Source organism: Hemitrygon akajei, chromosome 18 (assembly GCF_048418815.1).
Source record: "Hemitrygon akajei chromosome 18, sHemAka1.3, whole genome shotgun sequence".
NCBI classification, from domain to species: Eukaryota; Metazoa; Chordata; class Chondrichthyes; order Myliobatiformes; family Dasyatidae; genus Hemitrygon; species Hemitrygon akajei.
Genome location: NC_133141.1, coordinates 62,876,257 through 62,899,115, shown reverse-complemented (window position 1 = coordinate 62,899,115; position 22,859 = coordinate 62,876,257). Strand labels below are relative to the sequence as shown.

At 41.6% G+C, this 22,859-nt stretch overlaps 1 protein-coding gene across 1 annotated transcript; it reads left to right on the top strand.

Moving 5' to 3' along the window:
- The first annotated feature begins 13,445 nt into the window (after window positions 1–13,445).
- Window positions 13,446–20,681, top strand: rpl19 (ribosomal protein L19). Its single transcript, XM_073071734.1, has 6 exons — window positions 13,446–13,557; window positions 15,016–15,122; window positions 18,250–18,372; window positions 18,878–18,998; window positions 19,376–19,486; window positions 20,508–20,681. Exons 1-6 carry the CDS (start codon window positions 13,553–13,555, stop codon window positions 20,629–20,631), a joined length of 591 nt encoding a protein of 196 aa, XP_072927835.1. The 5' UTR covers window positions 13,446–13,552; the 3' UTR covers window positions 20,632–20,681.
- The last annotated feature ends 2,178 nt before the right edge of the window (window positions 20,682–22,859 follow it).

The window sequence follows — 22,859 nt, the reverse complement described above, 5'->3', positions numbered from 1 at the left end:
TATCATGGGCCAAAGGGCCTGTACTGTGCTGTGTTCTATTTTCTATGTTATATTTTGAAAAGTAGTTATATATTGAAAATTACTAAGAATCTTATCTTTAATAGATGCTGCTTTAATAGGAAGGAGAACGGTTAGCCTCTTATTTTTTGTGTCATTGTGTGCTTTATAATATTCTTATAAGAGTTCTTGGTCCATATTAAAATGTTAAAGAGACCATATTAGTGCATAATGGTTAGCACAAAGCTTTACAGCGTCAAATGTGAGATCAGGGCTTGATTCCTGCTGCTAGCTATAAGGACTTTGTACGTTCCCCCTGAAATTGGGTGGGTTTCCTCTGGGTGCTCTGGTTTCTCCCACATTCCAAAGATGTTCAGGTTAGGGTTAGTGAGTTGTGAGCATGCTCTGTTGGCACTGGGAGTGTGACAGCTGTCCAGTCCAATCCTCACTGATTTGATTTGACACAAATGATGTATATCACTGCATGTTTCAGCCTATATTTGACAAATAAAGCTACTCTAATCTTAATCTTTACATTTGCCGCATTTATGATTATTTTCAATTGTACTATTCTGCCCTCTGCTGCCTTTATGTTGATGTGCACCTTGGAACAGGGGCAGCTAGGCATTGAAGTTGAAGATCTATTGCATTGACAGAGGTGACAGCTGTTGATACTTTTGAGAGCAACCTGCTGATAAGAGAGAACATGCCAGCACCTTCCAGACCTCTATGCTTTCAGTGAGTCCAGGGACATACCTTAACTTAGTGAACCAGTACAATATATCTCACCTCTCAGTGTTCTGCTGATCCTATTTAAAGTTCCAACATTATCATAAGCTTAGCTCAAGCTTTTGTTTACTCTTTGTATATTTATTTTGTAATTAATTAATTACAGTATAGCATGTTTTAAATCATATATTTATTTCTTAAATCAATATTACCTCTTTCTAAAAGCCCAGTTGTCAAAGATATTTAAGAAACGAAAAGTACGCTCAGTGATCACTTTTATAGGTGACCCCTGTACCTAATAAAGTGGTCACTGAGAGTACATTTGTGGTTTCCTGCTGCTGTGATCCATCCACTACAAGGTTTGATGTGCTGTGCTTATAGAGATGCTCTTCTGCACATCACTGTTATAATGCACAGTTGTTCGAGTTACTGTAGCTTTCTCGTCAGTTTCAACCAGTCTGGCCATTCTCCTCTGACTTTGCTCATTAACAACGTGTTTTTGCTCACAGAACTTCTGCTCACCAGATGTTTTTTCTCACACCATTCTCTGTAAACTCTAGAGACTCTTGTCTGTGAAAATCCCAGGAGACCAGCATTTTCTGAGATACTCAAACCCCCCTGTCTGGCCCCAATAATCATTCCACTGTCAACAGCAATGACCAGGAGTATAGGTGTACCTAATAAAGTGGCCACTAAGTGTATATTTATATTTGTCTTTAATTAATGATTGTTTAGTACATTTTAAAATCATATTTTAATTTTGTAAATCAATAGAACTGCTTTCCAATAGCCAGCTTGTAATTAATTAAAGACAGTGGTTTTAAGATCATATTTTAATTTCATAAATCAATATACCGTAAGTTCTTTCTAAGAGCTTGGTTGTCAAAGATATTTAATAAACAAAGACTAGATCTTTGACAGTATGAGTCATCAGTAGGTTTAACTAGGTCACAAATTTTGTCATTAACTGTCAAACGTCATCTTCACAGACTGATGAAAAAATATTTCCATCAATTATAATCCAAATATATTTATTATAGACTCATAGAGGGATACAGCACAGTATCAAGCCCTTTGGCCCATTGAGTCTTCACTGACCACCATTCCCCCATTTACTGTAGATTCTGTCTGTCTGAGGCATCCGTTGGTCGGGGTTGATCATGGATATTGTGTTCTAGATGTTTAGATCTGCAAGCCTGGGTAGTACAATATGGAGAACAAGCGGTTGCACATGTAGCAGGCTTCCCCTCTCCACACACTCAAAGGAATGGCAGAGACCGATGCAGCTTGCTACCAGCAGCGTCGCAGGAGTTGCCATTTGGTGTTAAACTCAATGTAGGACTGCCTTAGGGACTCCAGCTCCAGATTTTTCCCTCGGGGTTTACTCCTGAAGCCATCCCCATGAGTGAGTATAGCCACAAGGAAGCGGAGGTTTGAGATCAGAGTTTTCCTTCTCCTACATGAGCTGCCAACCACGGCTGATGAGCCCCATCTGCCCAAAGCAACTGGTTTTAAGGCACTAGTAGCCTGCCTTTCCACTTCTCCTGTCAGTAGAGACATTATTCTGTGCTTGGTAGCTAAGCCACATGTGAAGGCCAGGAGCTGGACTTGGTTGTCAGAAGCTATTTGAGGCGCACACCATCGGGAGCATTTAATAGGTAGTGGGAGCTTGTCCCCATTACCACCCCGGCTATAACAACCTTAAGAAACCATTAACCTAAGTTTACATTAACCCTATACTAATCTATTTTATCCTCTCTACATTGTTGTCGACTACACCCATACTTGATCACTCATTCACACACTAAATTGAAAGTTCAAAGTAAATATAATTATCAAATTACGTATATATCACCAAATACTACCCCGAGGTTCATTCTTTTGCAGGCATTAGTACAATAGAATCAATGAAAAACTACAGATACATTTTGTCAAATTGTGCAAATACAAAAAGAAACAAGTAATAATAATAAATATATATATTATTATATTATTATTATAAATGGATAAAGGGTGGCACAATAGCATAGTAGTTAGCACGCTTTACAGTACTAGTGACCTAGGTTTAATTCCCGCCGTTGCCTGTAAGGAGTTTGTATGTTCTCTCTGTGACTGCATGGATTTCCTCTGGGTGCTCTGGTTTCCTCCCACAGTCCAAAGGTGTACCAGTTGGTAAGCTAATTTGTTCTTGTAAATTGTCCCATAATTAGGCTAATGTTAAATTGGTGGGTTGCTGGGCGGTGTGGCTCGAAGTGTTGGAAGAGCCACTGTAGCTCAATAAATAAATAAATAAATCTGAATGAAATATAAGTTGTAGAGTCCTTGAAAGTGAGTCCACAGTTTGTGTTCAATGATCATTTCAGTGTTGTGGTCAGTGAAGTTATCCACGATGGTTCAGGAGCCTGATAGTTGAAGTGGTGTGGGACCTTAAGGCTCCTGGATCTCTTCCTGATGGTAGCAGTGAGAAGACAGGGGTTTTTGATGATTGATGCTGGTTTCTTGTGGCAGTGTTTCACGTAAGTGTACTCAATGGTGGGGAGGGCTTAAACTGTGATGGACTGGGATGTATCCACCACTTTTTGTAGGCTGACTAGAGAAAATTTGCAGTAGCCAATTAACACACCAACCAACACATCTTTGGGGCATTAATTTATTCACTTCAGTAACTGCGAGAAAAGATACTTTGTGCAAATGTAACATTATGATTAAATGAACACTGATAATTAGGGTAGCTCAGGTTTATTGATTTATGTATGTTTGTAATTCTAGTTCTTATATTTTGTCAAGAAGATTATGTAAAGCTTTTAATGGTGTACAGTCATTGATATTTTGTCTGGTGCATGTTCCTAATTTTAATTAACCTTGAAAATTCTAATCCATTAAAATCAAAGTTAATGCTTAAAAACAAATATTGATTTTACCTGTCAAAATTAATATATACAATATGAATTCTGACAAGTATTAAGAGTCTTCTTCTAACCTTTGTGTTCAGATCTGGGAAGTACTGGCAAGACCAACATTTTTTGCCCTTGAGAAGATGATAATGAACTGGCTTCCTGAACTGATGCAGCCCTTCTGCTGAAGATACTTAACCGTGGAGTCGGGTTGGGTGTTCCAGGATTTGGATCCAATAGAAATGAAGTACCAGGAATTTATTCCCAAGTTCAGAAACATGGAGGAGAACCTGCAAGTGAGCCTTGTGCCCTAGTGATTCTAGGTGGTGAAAACTATGGGTTTTAGGAGGTGATGGCATAGAAATCTCTGTGAGTAACTGCAGTGCATTCATAGATAAAACACACTGCGTCCACTATCCAGTCTAAATATTATTTTACACAGTCACCCCAAAGTCATGTGGCAGGAATTAGTAATTAGGGAGGAACTATGAGGCCCCTCAGTCTCAGATAGAAGTCTCTTGTAGAGTTAGGAAGCCCTCGTGCAATAACCTCCCCTATTATGATACCACCGCTTTCAGGTGTCAGTTCAAATAGACCCTGTAGAAGAATTCACACTAATAGAAAACAGAAAGCCTTTATTTAATTAAACATTCTGCAGGGTATTGAATATAGATTCCTACAGTAACAAGTAATTAAGGTGGAATGTGTTCAGTAAATGGGTCTAATGCTCAAAAGTTAGGGCTCAATGGTCAAAGCCCAAGATCAATGAGTCAACTGGAGGTATGCCAGAGGTTCAATGTTTGTGAGTTAATTGGACACTGGGCGCCTGGAGGTGGCCTGTCCTGGGGTTTGCTCTGTTTATGCCTCTTATCAAGTCACCTCACATCCTCCTTCGCTCCAAAAACCCTAGCTTGCTCAATCTATCCTCACAAGACATGCTCTCTAATCCAGGTAGCATCCTGGTAAATTTCCTCTGCACCCTCTCTAAAACATCTACGTACATCCTTCCTATAATGAGGCAACCAGAACTGAACACAATGTTCCAAGTGGCAATCTAACCAGGGTTTTATTGAGCGGCAACATTACCTCATGGCTTGTGCACTCAGTCCCCTGACTAATGAAGGCCAGCACAGTACACACATTTTTAACCACCCTATCAACCTGCATGGGAACTTTGAGGCATCTGTGGATGTGGACCCCAAGATCCCTCTGTTCCTCAAGAGAAAAGCCCTAGCTCTCTCAATCTCTCAAATTTTACCCAATCCTACCTTTGAATCCTACCTAATTCATGAACGACTCTGTTCCTGCCCCAAGATAAAACGAAATAGAAATAAATAATGAAGAAGGAAAATGGCTGGGATACATTGCTCTGCCAACAATGATGAAAACAGAATTATAAATTGACATTAACAGAAGTCTTTTACTTTTACAGACTCATTCTTATATCTTTAGTTCAAACTTCAAAGTTCAAAGTGAATTTATTATCAAAATACAAATATGTCACCACATACAACCGAGATTCATTTCCTTGCAGGCATACACAGTAACTCCAGTAACCATAATAGAATCAGTAGTCCATGTAGATGTGCTCCATGGTGGGGAGGGCTTTGCCCATGATAGACTGGGCCATATCCAAAACTTTTTATAGGAATTTTCATTCACAGATATTGGTGTTTCCAAACCAGGCTGTGATGCAGCCTGTCAATATACTCTCCACTACACATCTATAGAAGTTTGTCAAAGTTTTAGATGTCATGCCGAATCTTTGCAAACTTCTAAGCAAGTAGATGCGTTGCCGTGCTTTCTTTGTAATGGCATTTACGTGCTGGGCCCAGATAACACTGAGGAATTTAAAGTTGTTGACCCTCTCCACCTCTGATTCCCAAATAAGGACTAGCTCATGGACCTCTGGTTTCCTCCTCCTACATGAGACGTTGTCCTTGTGGCCCTGCTCAGCCAGATTTTTGATCTCCCTCCTTTATGCTGATTTTCAGTCTACAGCAGTGTGCTGTGCTTAGACATACGGTTATATGTGTAAAGCAAGTAGCCGTCACAGCCTGTGGTGCACCTATGCTGATGGAAATTGTGGAGGTCGCTTACTCAGTTATGTAACCTCAGCATCACAAAAGTAGCTGGTGAAATATCACATGTCCTCTGTAAAGCTGCTGTGATGATGCCATCTGCTGTCCTTGCAAGATTTATTACCAAGATAATTACTGTGTGCTAAATCATGTCTTCAAAGCGAATTACTTAAAGCTAGCATGGCTTACAGAGAGCATTTATGCCCTCATTGAGCAAATATAGATACGATGATGAACTGGGGCCTTCATGCATCACCTTAGGCCCACATGTTTACTTCCATAGCTCCAAGTCATCGTGTAAGGATTAAAGATGAAAGAGATTAGCTTTATTTGTCACATGTACATTGAACCATATTGTGAAATGCATCATTTGCGTCAAATCATATTAGCAGAGATTGTGCTGGACCACACTTCTGGTGCCAATATAACACGCCCACAACTCTCTAACCCTAACCCATACAACTTTGGACTGTGGGAGGCAGCCGGAGCACCCGGAGGAGGCCCAAGAGGTCATGGGGAGAATGCACATACTCTCTACACATAATGGGTGGGAATCGAATACCCATCTTACAGCTGCAAAGTGTTGCGCTAACTGCTACACTACTGTGCCACCCTTATTGATATTAATCAAACCAGTGGTACAAATCTTGTTCACATTTACACAGCTGCTCACAAGAGCCTTACTTTCTCTCCAAGAAGTTGAATTGTCCATTAAGGAATGGTATCTTGTATCAACCTCACTTGTTGATGTTTCAAAACTCTTATTGCTACATCCGTAGGAATTGCAAGACTGGGAAATAATTTTGGATGCTTTCATTTTAGTTTCTCTGACATTAAAAAGGCCCCAGGGGTCATTGTGATGTGAAATATATTAATGAGACAATGTTATGCTTTGTGCACACCATTAATTTTACTGACTATATGATATACAGTATAGCTTATATCTGTTATATACCTGTACTATATGATATACATACATAGTGGGTTCCGGTTAATTGGGCTATTATATATATATATAGATAGATACATACATACATACATAGGTATGGTTGCTAAATCTGCTGATGGCATGTAGATGGGACAAATGTAGAGGATGCAAAGGGATACAAAGGTTAGTGAGTGGATAAAGATAATGGAATAGCTCAGCCAGCTCCACAATAAGTACTGGCCTCAAGAATTTCTTCATAAGATGATGCCTCAGGAAGGCAGCATCCACCATGAAGGAGCCTCAAAATCTAGAATATGCTCTCTTCTCACTCCTATCATCATGGACGAGGAACAGGACACTGAAGATGCACAGCTTCAACCCCTTTGCCAGCAGATTTCTGAACAGTTCGTGAACCTATGAACACATCCTCACTATTTTTGCATGATTTATTTATTTTTATATATTCTTATACATTCTATAAGTTAGTCGAGGTTACTTTGGCATGGTCTGTCATGGCAGGCTTGCCTGAAATGTGAGATTGCATGGGATCCAGGAGGACATAGCAGATTGGATTCCTAATCGGCTCAGTAGTAGGAAGCAGATGGTGATGGTTAAGGGTTGTTTCTCAGACTGCTGGCCTGTGCCAAGTGGTGTTCCAGAGTGGTTGGTGCTGGGACCTTTGTTGTCTGTAACTTATATAAACAATTTGAATGTGTATTTATAAGGGAGGGCTGATACTAACATATAGTGATGTTGTGATAGATAGTGTTAGATAGATAGGTTATGGAAAATTACAGGAGAATCTTCAAATCAAATCAAGTTTAACAGTCATTCAAACCATAAGTGGATATAGTATAGCCGAGCGAGACACCGTTCCTCTGGGGCCAAGGTGCAAAAACATACACGCGCATTCAAAATAGTGAGAAAGGAAAAACATAGACAGAAGAACATAATGAAATGCCATGGTTCATAGTTTTTTACTGTTATGCTGTTCTGTACTGGATTCTGTACAAGCTGCTTGTTTGGGTTACTGTTGAAGATAAGAGATGGGAGAATTGTGTGCCATCCCTTTAGGATGGCCAGATTAAGGGGAGGTTTCTCTGGTGAGGGACACTAAGGTTGGGCTTGGGCTTTTGTCAGGGAGAGATGAAGAGAGAAGAGGTCGTAGGATTCGACCTGGAGCGGGGCCATGATTCGACGAAGCTCGGGATGAGATCGAAGAAGGATCGGTGAAGGGAAAACCGTGAGCTCCAACTTGTGTACATTGGACCGTTTCATTAAAATGGGCCCTTTTCTTTTTTTTTGTTTAATCTTTCCTAACCCTTTAGTCAAATTAAGAATTATAAAGCTAAATCTTTTAATTGTATGTGGTATACTGTCTGTAATTTTGTGATACTTATTTGTAACATGGTAAGAAATCATGCAGCATCCACACAAACAGGGGGGTTTAGGGTGGGCTTATGCCTCAATCTCACATGTTTGGTGGGGCCAGAGGTTGTTTTCCCCTGACTTACGCAGCCGACGGAACCTAAGTGTTTCAGTAAGAAAATACAATTTTAGTCCAAGACCCTGAGCGCCAAGTCCAACAAATTGATGGTTCCCAGCAGTCCAAACTGTACTTCCACCGATCCAACACTGGAGGACAGCACTAACAGGAAAGGCCACCCCCAGCTGAGCCCATATGCCACACTACAATGCAAGCCTGTGGCTTGAGGCCTAGTCCTCACTACAACTGAGGCAACACTGCTACCTCGCCACCAAACAAGGGAAGCAGGTTTGTGGCAATCAATATCCAACAGGGTCTTGCGATCACACAGTTACTGGCATGGTTAAAGCAGTGCCTGATTGGTAGAAGACAGCGAATAGAAATAGAGGGATCCTTTTCTGGTTGGCTGCCAGTGACTAGTGATGTTCCACAGGGGTCGGTGTTAGGACTGCTTCTTTTCATGCTGTATATTAATGATTTAGATGATGGAATTGATGTCTTTGTTACCAAGATTGCAGATGATATGAAGATTGGTGGAAGGGCAGGTAGTGTTGGGGAAACAGGCTGGCTGCAGAAGGACTTAAGACAAATTAGAAGAATGGGCAAGTAAGTGGCAAATGAAATACAACATTGGAAAGTGCATGGTCATGCACTCTGGTAGTAGAAATAAATGGGCAGACTATTTTCTAAACCGGGAGAAAATCCAAAAATCTGAGATGCAAAGGGACTTGGGAGTCCTTGTGCAGAACACCCTAGAGGTTAACTTGCAGGTTGAGTTGGTGGTGAGGAAGGCAAATGCAATGTTGGCATTCATTTCAAGAGGTCTAGAATACAAGAGTAGGATTGTGATGCTGAGGCTTTGTAAGGTACTGGTGAGGCCTCACCTTGAGTATTGTGAACAGTTTTGGGCTCCTCATCTAACAAAGATGTGCTGGCATTGGAGAGGGTCCAGAGGCAATTTACAAACCTCTGGGACCAGGAATGAAAGGGTTATCATACGAGGAACGTTTGATGGCTCTGGGTCTGTACTTGCTGGAATTTAGAAGGATGAGGGGGCTCCTCATTGAACCCTTTTGAATGTTGAAAGGCCTAGACAGGGTAGATGAGGAAAGGATGTTTCCCATGATGGGGGAGTCTAGGACAAGAGGGCACAGCCTCAGGATAGAGGAGCACCCACTTAAAACAGGAATGCGGAGAAATTTCTTTAGCCAAAGGGTAGTGAATTTGTGAATTTTGTTGCCACATGCAGCTGTGGAGGCCAGGTCGTTGGGTTCTTTTAAGGCAGAGATTGATCATTTTTTGATTGGGCATATAATCATATAACAATTACAGCACGGAAACAGGCCATCTCGGCCCTTCTAGTCCGTGCCGACGCTTACACTCACCTAGTCCCACTGGCCCGCACTCAGCCCATAACCCAAATGGCATCAAAGTTTATGGGAGAAGGCCAGGGAGAAGGATGAGGTGGAGGGTAAATGCATGGTTGAGGGATTGGAATAGGGGCAGGGATTCAGATTTCTGGATCATTGGGACCTCTTTTGGGGCAGGTGTGACCTGTACAAAAAGGACGGGTTGCACTTGAATTCCAGGGGTACCAATATCCTGGTGGGGAGATTTGCTAGGGCCACTGGGGAGAGTTTAAACTAGAATTGTTGGGGGGTGGGAACTGAACTGAAGAGACTGGGGAAGAGGTGGCTGGCTTACAAATAGAGAAAGCTTTCGGACAGTGCGAGAGGTAGGATAGGCAGGTGATAAAGAAGGGACACGCTCAGACCAAAGGTTTGAGATGTGTCTATTTTAATGCAAGGAGTGTTGTGAACAAAGAGGATGAGCTTAGAGTGTGGATCAGTACTTGGAGGTATGATGTGGTGGACATTACAGAGACTTGGATGGCTCAGGGACAGCATTGGTTACTTCAAGCACCAGGTTTTAGATGTTTCAGAAAGGTCAGGGAGGGAGGCAAAAGAGGTGGGGACGTGGCACTGTTGATCAGAGATAGTGTCATGGCTGCAGAAAAGGTGGAAGTCATGGAGGGATTGTCTATGGAGTCTCTGTGGGTGGAGGTTAGGAACAGGAAGGGATCAATAACTCTACTGGGTGTTTTTTATAGGCTGCCCAATAGTAACAAGGATATTGAGGAACATATAGGGCAACAGATCCTAGTAAGGTGTAATACACAGTTGTCGTGATGGGAAATTTTAATTTCCCAAATATTGATTGGCATCTCCCTAAAGCAAGGCGTTAAGATGGGGTGGAGTTTGTTAGGTGTGTTCAGAAAGGTTTCTTGACCATTATGTAGATAAGCCTACATGAGGAGAGGCTGTACTTCATTTGGTATTGGGAAATGAACCTGGTCAGCTGTCAGATCTCTCAGTGGGAGAGCATTTTGGACATAGTGATCATAATTCTATCTCCTTTACAACAGCATTGGAGAGAAATAGGAACAGACAAGTTAGAAAAGCATTTAATTGGAGTAAGGGGAATTATGAGGCTATCAGGCAGGAAATTGGAGGCTTATATTGGAAACAGATGTCCTCAGGGAAAAGTATGGAAGAAATGTGGCAAATATTCAGGGGATATTTGTGTGGAGTTCTGTATCGGTACGTTCCAATGAGACAGGGAAGTTATGGTAGGGTACAGGAACCGTGGTGTACAAAGGCTGTAATAAATCTAATCAAGAAGAAAAGAAAAGCTTACAAAAGGTTCAAAGAGCTAGGTAATGTTAGAGATCTAGAAGATTATAAGGCTAACAGGAAGGAGCTTAAGAAGGAAATAAATTAGGAGAGCCAGAAGGGGCCATGAGAAGGCCTTGGTGAACAGGATTAAGGAAAACCCCAAGGCATTCTACAAGTATGTGAAGAGCAAGAGAATAAGACGTGAAAGAATAGGACCTATCAAGTGTGAGAGTGGGAAATTGTGTATGAAACCGGAGGAAATAGAAGAGGTACTTAATGAATATTTTACTTCAGTACTCACTATGGAAAAGGATCTTGGTGATTGTAGTGATGATTTTCAGCAGACTGAAAAGCTCGAGCAAGTAGATATTAAGAAAGAGGAGCTTTTGGAAAGCATCATGTTGGATAAGTCGCCAGGACCAGATGACATGTACCCCAGGCTCCTGTGGGAGGCAAGGGAGGAGATTGCTGAGCCTCTGGTGATGATCTTTGCATCATCAATGGGGACAGGAGAGGTTCCGGAGGATTGGAGGGTTGTGAATGTTGATCCTTTTTTCAAGAAAGGGAGTAGAGATAGCCCAGGAAATTATAGACCAGTGAGTCATACCTCAGTGGTTGGTAAGCTGATGGAGAAGATTCTGAGAGGAAGGATTTATGAACATTTGGAGAGGTATAATATGATTAGGAGTAGTCAGCATGGCTTTGTCAAGGGCAGGTCGTGCCTTACGAGCCTAATTGAATTTTTTGAGGGTGTGATTAAACACATTGATGAAGGAAGAGCAGTAGATATAGTGTATATGGATTTCAGCAAGACATTTGATAAGGTATCCCATGCAAGGCTTATTGAGAAAGTAAAGAGGCATGGGATCCAAGGGGACATTGCTTTGTTGATCCAGAACTGGCTTGCCCACAGAAGGCAAAGGGTGGTTGTAGACGGGTCATATTCTGCATGGAGGTCGGTCACCAGTGGAGTGCCTCAGGGATCTGTTCTGGGATCCCTACTCTTCGTGATTTTCATAAATGACCTGGATGAGGAAGTGGATGGGTTAGTAAGTTTGCTGATGACACAAAGGTTGGAGGTGTTGTGGATAGTGTGGAGGGCTGTCAGAGGTTACAGCGGGTCATTGATAGGATGCAAAACTGGGCTGAGAAGTGGCAGATGGAGTTCAGCCCAAATAAGTGTGAGGCGGTTCATTTTGGTAGGTCAAATATGATGACAGAATATAGTATTAATGGTAAGACTCTTGGCAGTGTGGAGGATCAGAGGGATCTTGGGGTCCAAGTCCATAGGGCGCTTAAAGCAGCTGCGCAGGTTGACTCTGTGGTTAAGAAGGCGTACGGTGCATTGGCCTTCATCAACCATGGAATTGAATTTAGGAGCTGAAAAGTAATGTTGCAGCTATATAGGACCCTGGTCAGACCCCACTTGGAGTACTGTGCTCAGTTCTGGTCGCCTTACTACAGGAAGGATGTGGAAGCCATAGAGAGGGTGCAGAGGACATTTACAAGGATGTTGCCTGGATTGGGGAGCATACCTTATGAGAATAGTTTGAGTGAACTCAGCCTTTTCTCGGAGCGAAGGAGGATGAGAGGTGACCTGATAGAGGTGTATAAGATGATGAGAGGCATTGATCGTGTGGATAGTCAGAGGCTTTTCCCCAGGGCTGAAATGGTTGCCACAAAAGGACACTGGTTTAAGGTGCTGGGGATTAGGTACAGAGGAGATGTCAGGGATAAGTTTTTCACTCAGAGAGTAGTGAATGCGTAGAATGGGCTGCCAGCAACAGTGGTGGAGGCAGATACGATAGGGTCTTTTAAGAGGCTTTTAGATAGGTACATGGAGCTTAGTAAAATAGAGGGCTATAGGTAAGCCTAATAATTTCTAAAGTAAGGACATGTTTGGCACAACTTTGAGGGCCGAAGGGCCTGTATTGTGCTGTAGGTTTTTAAAGAGTAAGCTTGGGAGGGGAGAAAAGGATCAGCTGTGATTGAATGGACGCGATGGGCCAAATCGCCTAATTTGCTCCTATGTCTTCTCATCTTATGGTCTAAAGAAAATAAGATCAGAGGCGAGAAACTTAAACGGGACATCGGGGCAGTTTCTTCATGCAGAGTGGTGCATATTTGGAATGAGCTGTCAGAAATTGTGGTTGAGGCGGGTACATTAGCAACACTTAAAACATCATGGATAGTGGTCATTTAGAGGACTGTATGCTAAATGCTGACAGACGGGACTAGCTCGCTATGAAGGATTTGGGCCGAATAGTCTGAACCTGTACGGTGCAGAGGCATTGCAACACAGAACGTGCATAGAGCACGACGGTGATTCTCTGGGTCTCCGTTTGCATCATAAACACGGCGTCGTCACGTAACGGATTTCAGTGCGGCGACGTGTCCGCTGTGGTGACGTCAACGCGCAACTCCCTCTGAAACTTGGAGGAGGAGACTGAGCTTCCAAAACGTCATTGCGTAAAACGTGTGTGGGCTGTACTATTCTAATCTAGGGGTTATTTCAGACTTGTTGTATACATTTTGAACTTTGTTACATACACGAGGAACTTCGTTATAGAAATATATAATAATTTATGATTTATATATGGTTATCGTATTGTTGTAGTGATGTTGATGACGTAATAATTCCTGCAGATAAGGAGACTAATTGAGAACCCCTCTTTTGGAATAGTTGGTATCCCCAGAGCTGGGTGGTAGAGCGCCGGGTCTGCGCATGCTCGTTCTTTTCCGGCCAGCGCCATCGAGCCGCCATGAGGTGAGCGGTTAAGGGAGTGGGAGAGATTGAAAGAGTCGAGAAGGGAGCGCGGGGTTGAATGAGGGAGAGTAACATGGGTTCCTAGTATTGGAGTGGGAGCGCTCCGGGCAGTGTGGCTCATGGCCTGCTTCCCCGGCGGGTCGGACAGGGGCCTGGCGAAGCTTCGGGCCCAGCGCCCTTTCTTCTTCCTCCTTCCCCCCCCCCCCCCCCACTCTACTCCGGGAAGGCTCCATGACCATTGTCCCAGTGGGGAGAGAGGCCTGTCGTGGTGAGGGTTTTTTTTTCATCGACCCAAGTGGCCTGGGGAGGTGAGAGGGAGATGAATGGTTCAGGGAGGAAGAGACAATTGTTGGCAAATTAATGGGAAAATGGATTTGGTTAGCCGAATGGCACTTTACATCACGAGGCTACATGAGATATTTTTAAAAAAAGGCGAACTGGAGGAAGAGGTCGAGCAAAAATTAACGGGGGACAGCTAACATTTCAGGTTGGGATTCTGGACCAGGACCACATGTACCCCTGCTTTCGGCACAGAGTTCCTCCAGGAATTTATCCTCAAGATGCCAGCATCTGCATTCTCGTGTCTAGAATGCGGGATATAAAATTGTATCTCTGAGCAAACATGATATTGCTAATTTCAATGGGTTAGTTGTATCTTAAGCACTATATTGATTCAAACTTTTTATCCTTTTCCAAGATTCTTAAATTGCTTTGTTTTTCCAGTTATGCATAGCTTGAATAGGATGTTTTGTTGGGTAATAATGGAGTATGACTCCTATAACTGAAAAAAACCGCCATAAGTAACAATATGTAGACTCTAACCTATAATCAACAGTATGTTTTTGAGTGCTTTGATTGCTTCTCGAACCAACAATCTCTAAATATGTTTTCATCATCTGATTAATTGAAGTATCAATCTTTACATTCCATTCACAATGTACATCTTGGAACTTGGTGTTTTATGCATAATATAAAGTCAGAATAACAATAGGTACATACTGCATGATATGTACACGAATTCCATCATTCACTAAATTCATTCAGTCAGATCTTAGCTTTAGCTTGTTTTGTGTCTGTCCCAACTTGACGTTAGCGGACTGAAAATGTTGTCTAGTCTTGAACATACTCAGGGATTTAGCATGCGTAGCTCTGCAATCCCATGAGTAAATTATTCCAAATCTCTTAAATGAGTCTCTTGTTAGTTGGAATCTATGTCTTAATTCTAGTTTGCAAGGAAAATCATCAGTATCTGAAGATTTCCCCCAGGCAACTTTATTGCTAGATGGCACCTAATGTGTAACTGGGGGAATAAAATTTTTGCATTTAACTGTTAGCAATTTTCATTTTAGTTTTGAGGACAATTGCTTAAGTCAACCCATGTTAGAGTTCTGAAAAACCAGGAATGCTTTATTAATCTATTTTGATATTTAACAAACTCATCTTGTTTTGTTAATATAGTATGCTCAGGCTTCAGAAGAGGCTTGCCTCCAGTGTTTTGCGTTGCGGGAAAAAGAAGGTATGGTTGGACCCCAATGAAACTAATGAGATTGCCAATGCCAATTCTCGTAAGTGAGCTTTAATCTGATTTTGTTTGACATTATTGTGCCTTTGCTCTATTGTTAGGCCTTATTCATATTTTTGCTGTCCACATATAAACTGGATTAGTCTTAGGAATGTAAGCTATGGATTGAGGGAATTGTGTTGTCCGAAGATTTGTTTTTCAGTGACAGAACAGTACAGCACAGGAACATTGTTGTGCTGAACCAATTACATTTGTAGTCAAATAGCCAACTAAATTAATCCCTTCTGATGCAGTGTCCCTATCCTTCCAATTTCCTCATATTCATATGCCTATTCAAATGTCACTGCAACCACCCCAGGCACTCGCTACTCTATTTAAAAAAAATACTTGCCCCTCGCATCTCCTTTGAAATTACACCCTCTCACCTTAAATGCATGCTCTCTGGTGTTAGACATTTCAACCCTGGGGGAAAAGATACTGTCTATTTGTGCCTCTCATAATATTGTAAACCTCTATCAGATCTTCCCCAAGATTCTGTTGCTTCAGAGAAAGCAACCCAGGTTTATCCAGCCTTTCATGATAGCACGTGCTTGCTAAAGCAGGCAACATCCTGGTAAAGTGCTTCTGCACCCTCTCCAAAACCTCAACATCCTATAGTGGGGTAACCAGAACTTTGTGCAATACTCCAAATGCAGTCTAACTAGAGTTATATAAAGCTGCATCATAACTTTCCTGATTTTTACACTAAATGCCTTGAATGTCATAATCCTTATTCACTACCTGATCGACCTGTCTAGCCACTTTCGGGGAGCTATGAACTTAGACCCCAAGATCCCTCTGCTCAACACTGTTATGGATCTTGCCTAACAGCATACTGTCTTTTTACATTTGACCTACCGAGGTGCAGCACTTATGCATTTAGCCAGATTAAACTCCCATCTGCCATTTTTCCGCCAATGTCTGCAACTGATCTATGTCCCGCTGTATTATTTGCCAATGATATACTCTATCCACAACACCACCAATCTTCGTGTTGTCTGTAAACTTGCTAACCCACCCATCTACATTTTCATCCAGGTCATTTATATACATCACAAACAGTAGAGGTTCCAGTATGGATTCCTGTGGAACATCAGAAATCACAGGCCTCCAGCTAGTCCCTTCAACCACTATCTTCTAAAGGCAAGCCAGTTCTGAATCCAAACGGCCAATTCATCATGGATCCCATGCGCCATAATCTTCTGGATGAATCTCCTATGAGGAATCTTACTGAAATCCATGCAGGCAACATCCACAGCTCTACCTTCATTAATCACCCATGTCAAAAAAAGCTATTAAGACATGAGGGGTGATTGATAAGTTCGTAGCCTAAGGTAGACGGAGTCATTTTTTAGAAAACCTAGCACATTTATTTTTCAACATCATCCCCTCCTACATGTACACACTTAGTCCAGCGGTTGTGGAGCATACAGATCCTTCTTTGTAGAAGTGGTCCACAGCAGGGGTGATTGATAAGTTCGTGGCCTAGGGTAGACGGATATGAGTTAATAACTTCAAACTTTTTGCATTATCACTCAAAGATTTGAACTGCACGTGCATGTAACGAGAGCATCTTGGACCTCCAGGTGGTCCACAGCAGTGGTGATTGATAAGTTCATGGCTGAAGGTAGAGTTCAACTCTTCGATTATGCAGAAAGTTTGAAGTTAATAACGCGCCTCCTTCTAATTTGGGCCACAAACTTATCAATCATTTTATGCTGTGGACGACTTCTGGAGATCCAAGACGCCGACTTCTACAAAGGAGGGATCCGTATGTTCCACAACAACTGTATGTAAATGTAGGAAAAATAAATGTGCTCGTTTTTCTAAAATTGACTCCTACCTTAGGCCACAAACTTATCAATTACTCCTCATAACTTGCCTCTCAGAAAGCCACGCTGGCTCTCCCTAATTAGGCCATGCTTTTTCAATGCTCTCGTCCTATCCTTGAGAGTTCTCTCTAGTAACTTCACCAGCACTGTTATAAGACTCGTCAATTTATAGTTTCCAGAATTGTACCTGGTTTCCTTCTTGAATAATGGAACATCAGCTACTCATCAGTCCTCCGGGACCTCGCCTGTGTCTAGAAAGGACATGAAGATATTGGTGAAGGCCCAGTCAATCTTTTTTCCTCTCCCAGTCAACTGGGTATATTCCATCAGGCCCTGGAGACTTGTCCACCTTAATGTTTTGAGACCCAACTGCCACCTTTTTTACCTAAATGCCCTAACGTGTCAATGTGCTCACCACTGATCTCCATATCCTCCATGTTTTTCTCCTTGGTAAATACTGATGTAAAGTATTCATTAAGAACGTTTCCCATATTCTTCACGTCCAAGCAAATGCCCTGCCATGCTTGAGTGATTGCTAGTTATTCTCTTGCTAGTCATTCTTAACCAGTCGATCTTAAAACATCCAGTGCAGTTCCCCCTACTGGGGCATCTTGGTCAAGGCTGTATCTCTATCTTACACCTTCATAACTAGAAATGCCCTCATTAAAAGCTGTTATGTTATTTGTGCCAAGCTTGAGAAGTTTCATCCATTCTCTCCAAGTTGTCCAAAAGCTGTTAATTTGATCTGAAGTAACACTAATCTACCTAATGAATTAATAAAATTTGACTATCTGCTTGTCGGCTCCGAAAACTGTAGTAATACTTGAGTTCTCCCATATTGACAGTTCAGGATTGCCCAGTCCAACCCAACCATCAACTACCTGAGCTACACATTTTCCAAGTTATTTCCAACTATAGTAGTATTTGAATGGAGAGCAACCAGCCAATGTATGTAGTTCAGGTTGACTGTTTATAGGTTCTAGCAGCATCTGAAACATGTGGCTCCCCATTCTCGCTCCGACCAAAATGATCAAAGCTCTATACCTAAACAAAACCTTTTTTCTTTACCACTTTGGCAAATTATGGATCTTCCATTATTCTATGTTCTATTCTTTTCCTTTATTGTGGTTTATTTCTTGCAAGCTTCACCTCCACCAATGGGACTGGACTTTATTGAATAGTATTGAGAATTGTGATGGCTTGCAGAGTAGTTACAATTGTAGTGAGAACCACCAAATATGTGTAAGGGATAGGAAGACACACGTGGTACCAAATGCAGAGTTTGTTTTCCTTCTGCAGGTCAACAGATCAGAAAATTGGTTAAAGATGGCCTGATTATTCGCAAACCTGTTACGGTGCATTCACGTGCTCGGTGCAGGAAAAACACCCTTGCACGCAGGAAAGGCCGACATATGGGTATAGGTAAGTGTTCTTCCTTCACTACAAATGTTAAAAATGTCATAGGAATCTAAGTTTTGTGCAATTGAAAATACATTACATTGGCCTTGAATATATTAGTGTTTTAACATTAATAAATTATTTTATGGTCAAAACTCGGCACCAATTAGTAGATGCCAGGCACCTCTGTAAAGAGCATTAAATCTATGGGCTGCTTTTGAAGCGGGTAGGCTGTTTTCATTCTTACTAAGTAGAAGTTGTGTTCCAGTGCCATAATTTGGGTTAACCTAACTGGGCACTTTGGGTGACTCCTTGAAGGACTGAAAACCTTAATGTCTTGTTTTCTCAAGCTTTATCAACCTTTTATAGTCACTGCTTCAGTTTGTATTGCACTTATCATTCTATAAATACTCCAGCTGCAGCTGACTGGAATACTGACTGTTTTGTGTGAAATTCCCTTGGGCTCATTTAACTTGGCTGTGATTCCTGAGTTTTGTTGGATTAAATGTTCCTTTGCATTCTTGAACAGGTAAGCGAAAGGGTACAGCCAATGCCCGTATGCCGGAGAAACTGTCCTGGATGAGGAGAATGAGAATTCTGAGGCGCCTGCTTCGCCGATACAGGGAGTCTAAAAAGATTGATCGCCACATGTAAGTATTCATTATTGTGTTTGAAGGTTGAGGATTTGAGGTTTGGCATGGCTGGTGTATAAAGCCCAGATGGCCATATGAGAGCCCTTAGTTGCCAGCATAGGAAAATTAGAATATTCAATTGTGGCTAGTCTACCTTTCCTCCCCCATCCCCCACTGTAGCTCTGATTTTTTTTAAAAAACTCACTTTGGAAGTCTTAACATGAATGTTCTTGGGTCCAGATGATAAATCTGTATTTGATTCTATAATTACACTTGACTTGAACAGTATCATTATGGAATATTATTATGCTGGAGTATATTTTGAAGGAATGCCAGTGGCTTGCAGCAGTCTGAATAGATAAGAACTTTGTTTCTTTGACACTGTACCCTTGCAGGTATCACAGTCTGTATCTGAAGGTGAAGGGTAATGTGTTCAAAAATAAGCGCATCTTGATGGAGCACATTCACAAGCTGAAGGCAGACAAGGCTCGCAAGAAGCTTCTGGCGTAAGTGTTGCATAGATCTGCGAGAAGTGTTTTGGATTTAAGATTGGAGTTAAATTTTAGAATTTGAGTGTGATTGCCTCTTGGGATTGATTGAACTGCATGCTTAATATATTCCTTTTGGGGGGGGGTCTAAGCTTCAATGCATATTTAAATAATCGTAATTGAATATCTCACCTTTGGACCTTGATTTAAAAATGAATTTTCAGTTTTATACTTCCAGTTTCTATTCCTGCTTCAATCTTGCCTTATAGTGGTTTAATTTCAGAAGATTTTATACCTTAAAAACTTAATTCCAGATCTAACTTAGGTCCTCTTTCTTTGTTACTCTAAACTTGAGAATACTTGTCTATTCCCAATTGTAGCACAGACCTTCTCTCTTATGCTTACTGATCTATTCTCAATTTGGTGGCATAGTGCCTTTTCCATATCTAACCACCCTCTGACGTTTTAGTGCCCATTAGAGATTGCATACTTATTCTTGGTGTAGTTGCTCTACTTTTATTTCTGTGCCATTAGCTTCTAAGGCTCAAAGCTCTAACCTGGGCAAACTTACTATTTAGTATCAAAATCTGAGCTGTTGAAATAATTCACTGGGTCAACACCAGTAGCAGTAACTTAACTAGTTGTCATATATGCACTTTGTCAATTTGTACATCTACTGAATAGCGTCATGGACAGTCTGGGTTTAGGATTGAGACCCAATATGGATGCAGGTCAGAATTAGGTTTATTATGTTGTGAAATTTGTTTTGTGGCAGCAATTCGGTGCAAGACAAAATTTACAAAAATGGTGGAAAAGAGGAATGTGAGGTGGTGTTCTTGAGTTCCTCCCAACAGTTTGTTCCCCTTCTGGTGTCTGGTGAAGGGTCTCAGCCTGAAACATAAATTGTTTATGTCGTACTTGATCAGTTGCTATCCTAACTAATCCCATGGCATTTATATGCATTACTGTTGACAAAGCTCAACCCTTGGAAATTATATCTTCCTGATTGTGGTGCTGACCAGAGTTCATTGTTTTGTAGTGACCAAGCTGAAGCTCGCAGAAACAGGACTAAGGAAGCTCGGAAGCGCCGTGAAGAGCGTCTGCAGGCCAAGAAGGAAGAGATCATTAAGACGCTCTCTAAGGAAGAAGAATCTAAAAAATAGATTTTCTTGTACAGATTAGTAGACTAATAAACATTCATTGAGCTATCCTATTGAATTGTTTTTACTTGTGGATTAGCAGTAAGCTCCACCATTCAGATCTTTGCTGATCGGAATGCTCTGCATTCCTGTCTGTCTATGATAACCTTTCTCGCCCTTGTTCAGAATCTATCAATCTTTTAAATATATAAAGTCTGTTTCCATCATTCCTTGATGAAAAGTTTCAAACATTGATCCTCAGAGAAAATCTCATACCTTAAGCTGGTGGTGTAATGTTAAATCATAATTCTCATGTTCTAGATATTATAGAAATGTCCTGCATCAAATCTTACCAAGACCCTTTGGAACCTTAATTGTTTAAATTTATTAGAGACACAGCACTGTAGCGTGCTCTTCTGGACCAGTGAGCCCACTCACCTAATCAACTGATTTACTAACTGCTGTCTGGAATATGGGAGGAAACCTGCACAGTCATGGAGAATGTACAAACTCCTTATCGACAGTGGCAGAATTGAACCAATGGCAATACCCATTATGCTAGCTGCAATGGTATTGACTCAGCATCATGGCCTCAATCTGAACTTTAAGTGGACACAAGCCTAATCTTCAAGGTCATTCATCCATTCCTCTGAAATGCTTCCAATGTATTAACATCCTTGAATGGTAATCTGGGTGTGGTGTGAAATGCCCTCTAACAAATGCATATTCTGTTAATTCTGTGCAGTACAGAGTTTTGTGAATCATGCATTACATCACCCTATATGAGGGCAATGTAACCTTATTGCCATTCAACCATACATGTATACAGCTAAACGAAACAATGTTCCGCAAGGACCAAGGTGCAAAACAGTACACATATCACATACAACAAAGTATTCTGTAGATGTACAAATTGACAAAGTGCATATATGACAACTAGTTAAATTACTGCTACTGGTGTCAGATAATGTGTATTGGATGGTATCAGGTGTCAGCCTGAGGGAAGAAGCTGTCACCCAACCTTAACAGTCTTTGTTCTGACGGTAAGTGGTCACAGAGGTTGTATGGATGGGCGGTGGAGTGAACTCTGAATCTCAGCAATCCTCACAATCTTGCAGGGTTTTGCTGTGTTGTCACCTTGAAATCTTCATACGAGATGATACAACTGGTCAGGACACTGATGGTGCTACAGTAGGATGGGGAGCCTCACTCCACCATTTTTTCTCGGGTTTAATGAAGAATCTGCCTCAAATGTCTGTTGACTGTTTTCCATAGATCCTGCCTAGCCTGAGTTCCAGCATTTTGTGTGTGATTTTGGATTTCCAGCACTGCAGATTTTCTCATGTTTGTGATGCCCAGCACATGTTTGTTACATCTTGCCACCTATTGAAGTATTTTGTGGCTGGCTGCATGCATTCTACTCATGCTAATGTTAAGACCTGCAGCATGTTTTAGATCTATAGTGCATGTTACTATAGTACTTCAGAAAAGAATCAGTAAATAGGACAATTGTTTTCCTTTCATTATGCCACATTGACTTCGATTAGCTTAAATTTTTTAAAGGCCCTACGCTAATGTCTTTAATCAGAATCAGGTTTGTTACCACTTTCATATTAAATCTGTCAGTGCAAGGCAAGCCAAAAATAGCTGCAAGTTATGCAAATGTGCATGGTGCAGAAAAGGAATAATGAGGTGGTGTTCATGGGCTTGTAGACCTTTCCTCAACCTGTTAGCAGAGGAGAAGTTGTTCTTAAAGCAGATAATGTAATTTGACTGATGAAAGAAGAAAAGGGGAGAGGAGCACCAGAGGGGGAGAGAGGAGATAAGGTTGGAAGTGGAAAAAGGGATAGAAAATGGTGAACTCTCAGGCACCTCTTAACTTGCCCTTTGAACAGGATCCTACTAAGGAACACCAGGCTATTGTCTCCCACACCATCACCAACCTTATTAACTCTGGGGATCTCCCATACACCACACCAGCCGTTTCTATCTCTGACCGAAAATACACAAACCTGTTTGTCCAGGTAGACCCATTGTTTCAGCGTATTTGCCTGACTGAATTCCTATCTATATACCTTGACTGCTTTATTGCCCCTAGTTCAGTCCTTTCTGCCTACATCCATGACATCTAACACGCTCTGGATCTTTTCAACGATTTCAGGTTCCCTGGCCCCCATCATCTTACTTTTACTATGGATGTCCAGTCCCTATACACCTCCATCCTCCACCAGGAAGGCCACAAAGCTCTCCGT